At 41.4% G+C, this 2,625-nt stretch overlaps 1 protein-coding gene across 1 annotated transcript in view; it reads right to left on the bottom strand.

The window, feature by feature from the left end:
* Positions 1–2,625, bottom strand: part of OPRK1 (opioid receptor kappa 1) — a 46,912-nt gene that overhangs the window by 22,065 nt on the left and 22,222 nt on the right. Inside the window, exon 2 of the mRNA XM_019629005.1 lies at positions 1,463–1,523. Within this exon, the coding sequence (XP_019484550.1) occupies positions 1,463–1,523 (61 nt within the window). The remainder of the gene's footprint in view (positions 1–1,462; positions 1,524–2,625) is intronic.

Below are 2,625 nucleotides of genomic sequence, written 5' to 3'. Positions count from 1 at the left end.
AAACATTTATAACAAATGGATGTTATATGTTAAATGGATGAAATTGCTTAAGAACTTATAAAGAATTCAAACCCTGTCATCAGATCTCAGAATAAGAGAGATGAACACCCACAATAAAAATGTCTATAAGATACACTAATTGTAGCAAAAGTCTCTGCTCGCGGAGAAACAAGCTCTGTCCAGTCCACTCATGAGGGAGCTACTGCTGTTACCATCCCTAAGGGCTGGGAACATCTACCAGGGACCTAGAAAGGAGCCTGCACTCTCCTAATGTGGAGACCTCTGGATCTGCCAACATTCCAATGTCATGGTCTCACCTCCTTATTTTGAGAAGGTTCATGTTAATGACAATAATAATTATAACCATTTGTTTCAAAATGCTCCCTGTGTCAGGCACTCTGCTATACATCCACATACTTTATCCCACTTAGTCCTCAAAGCAACTCTATGTGGTACATATTACTATCCTTATTCTATAAATGAGGCCACCAAAAATCATAGGAATTATGTAAATTTGTCAGTGTAATACAGTTATAAAGGGCATGGCAGAAATTCAAACCGAGAGGTTTGATCCCAGTTCCTGCATTCTTACTGCATAATTTACAAAGCTCAACATTTTGACTTTTATGTATCTTACTTGATTCTCACAACAACTGCCCTTTGAGTTTACCCTGTAGATTTATGTCTTTTCCTAATATAGCTGAAAAAAGTTCCACTCTGGTAAGTGAAGTAATTCGCCTAGTGTCAGCAGAGGCAGGAGCTCAGTGGGAGGATCTGGAAGGGGCAGGAGGGCACGGCCCCTCGTCCAGAATTCTGGAAGACACATGCTTAAAGCCTACAACACTGAAAGGGAAAACGAACAGGTGTAATTAAAAGTAATAGATAAACTATGAGTTCAACAAATATTTATTGACCACCTCGTATGTACTACACTGGACTGGATCATATGAACACATGATTATAAGACAAGACCCGCACCCTCAAAGACAGTCTGGTTGAGCTGTTGCATATTATTTGTATTTAACCAAAATTAAACAGTAGTTAGTCCTTCTGGTCACTGTATGTCCACTTGTAGAAAAAAAAAACAAGTAAGCTGTCTTATTGTGATAAGATATCGAGTTATTTTCCATTTAATCCACACTGCTTTACAAAAAAATTCACAAGTATTTCAAGTAAAATGGTATCATCTGGGTGGGAAGTTCTGGTTTATGTGAAGAAGCTGGAGGTGGGCTGCAGCAAGTGGTTGCACTTTTTAGCATATACACCATAGGAGCATATGGCACTAAAAGAGCAAAGTCCGTGGGCTGTCCTCACTAAACTTGACAATGTTACAAACCTAGAAGCAACAGTATNCTAATCATATGTGTGTAATTAATGATATTTAAAAACGCTTCTCTGATAAAGTTTGACATTTCTTAAAATTTACCAAATATTATAGCTTAACACCTGCAGTCGTTCTCACCTTGGCTGCAGGTCAGTGTCAGCCTAGGGAGATCTGAAAAATCTTGACACCCAGACTGTGCCTCAGGTCAATTAAACCAGACCCTCCAGGGTGGGACCCAGGCAGCAGTATTTTCTAAAGTATCCAGGTGGTTCCAATGTGCAGCCCAGGGTGAGAACCACAGTCCTAGAAATACAGAGAAAACATCAAGTATCCTGTTGGCATTGGGTAAGAACTAATATACCCAAAATCTAATGGTTTTAGTCATCAGTACTACTATCCTCTGTGAACAAGATTTGGAATGGCCTATAGCCAAATGTAGCTGTTACGATGGCGATGTGGAGATGAACCCCTAAAGAAAGAAGGTAGAGAGCAATATGTCTCTAATGACTTGGGGCCCATTTTAGGGAGAAAGAATTGTCAGGAGATAATGGAACTGTATTTCAAACACCCACATGTTTGTGGTTTCTCTCTTTCTTTGTTTTTGCTTTTTTTAAGATTTTTATTGGGGAATTGGGGGATGGGAACAGCACTGGGGGATTGGAGGAAGGGGAACAGACAAGTTACTGTCCTTTTGTTCTTCAGTCTAGTTGTGGAGGACGTTGCTTCACTGGCCCAAGTTGGCACCATCATTGCGCTCTTCCCGGGTGAGGCAGATTAGTCGCTGGCTTCTGGATGGCCGCTCACTGTGGCTGCTGGACGCTCTTGCTGGCTACTGGCTACTCATGGTAGCCATGGCAACCCACTGCAGCAGGGGTTGCAGCCTATGCTATCACTGGCGATTCACAGCAACCCAGCTCCCAGCTGAGCATCTTAGCTGTAGAGGGCAGTGTCACTGGCCCTCATATGTGGGATCCTAACGGGGGCCCTCTGGCATCCCAAGCCAGCTCTTAACCAATGCGCCACTCAGCCAGTCCCTGTGGTTCCTTTCTTATTCCCCACTCCTCCAGATTCTGATAAGCACTTCCAGAATACGAGATAGATTGGGTGTCTGTGTTCAGGTAATGTCATTATCCCATCTTGTGTTTAGATGTGGGAACAAACACAAAATTGTTTTATTTCTCATCTTCTATTTATTTAGGCATTATATTTCCATTGTCTTTTGCCTTTCCCCTAGATGTGCATCCTACTCACTTCCAAATTAAGAGTTTAATTAGAAGTTATGATTTATTTATTTATAATTA

Source organism: Hipposideros armiger, unplaced genomic scaffold (genome assembly GCF_001890085.2).
Source record: "Hipposideros armiger isolate ML-2016 unplaced genomic scaffold, ASM189008v1 scaffold_822, whole genome shotgun sequence".
Lineage (NCBI taxonomy): Eukaryota > Metazoa > Chordata > Mammalia > Chiroptera > Hipposideridae > Hipposideros > Hipposideros armiger.
The sequence above is the reverse complement of the archived record's forward strand: the minus strand, read 5'-3'. Positions and strand labels throughout refer to the sequence as shown.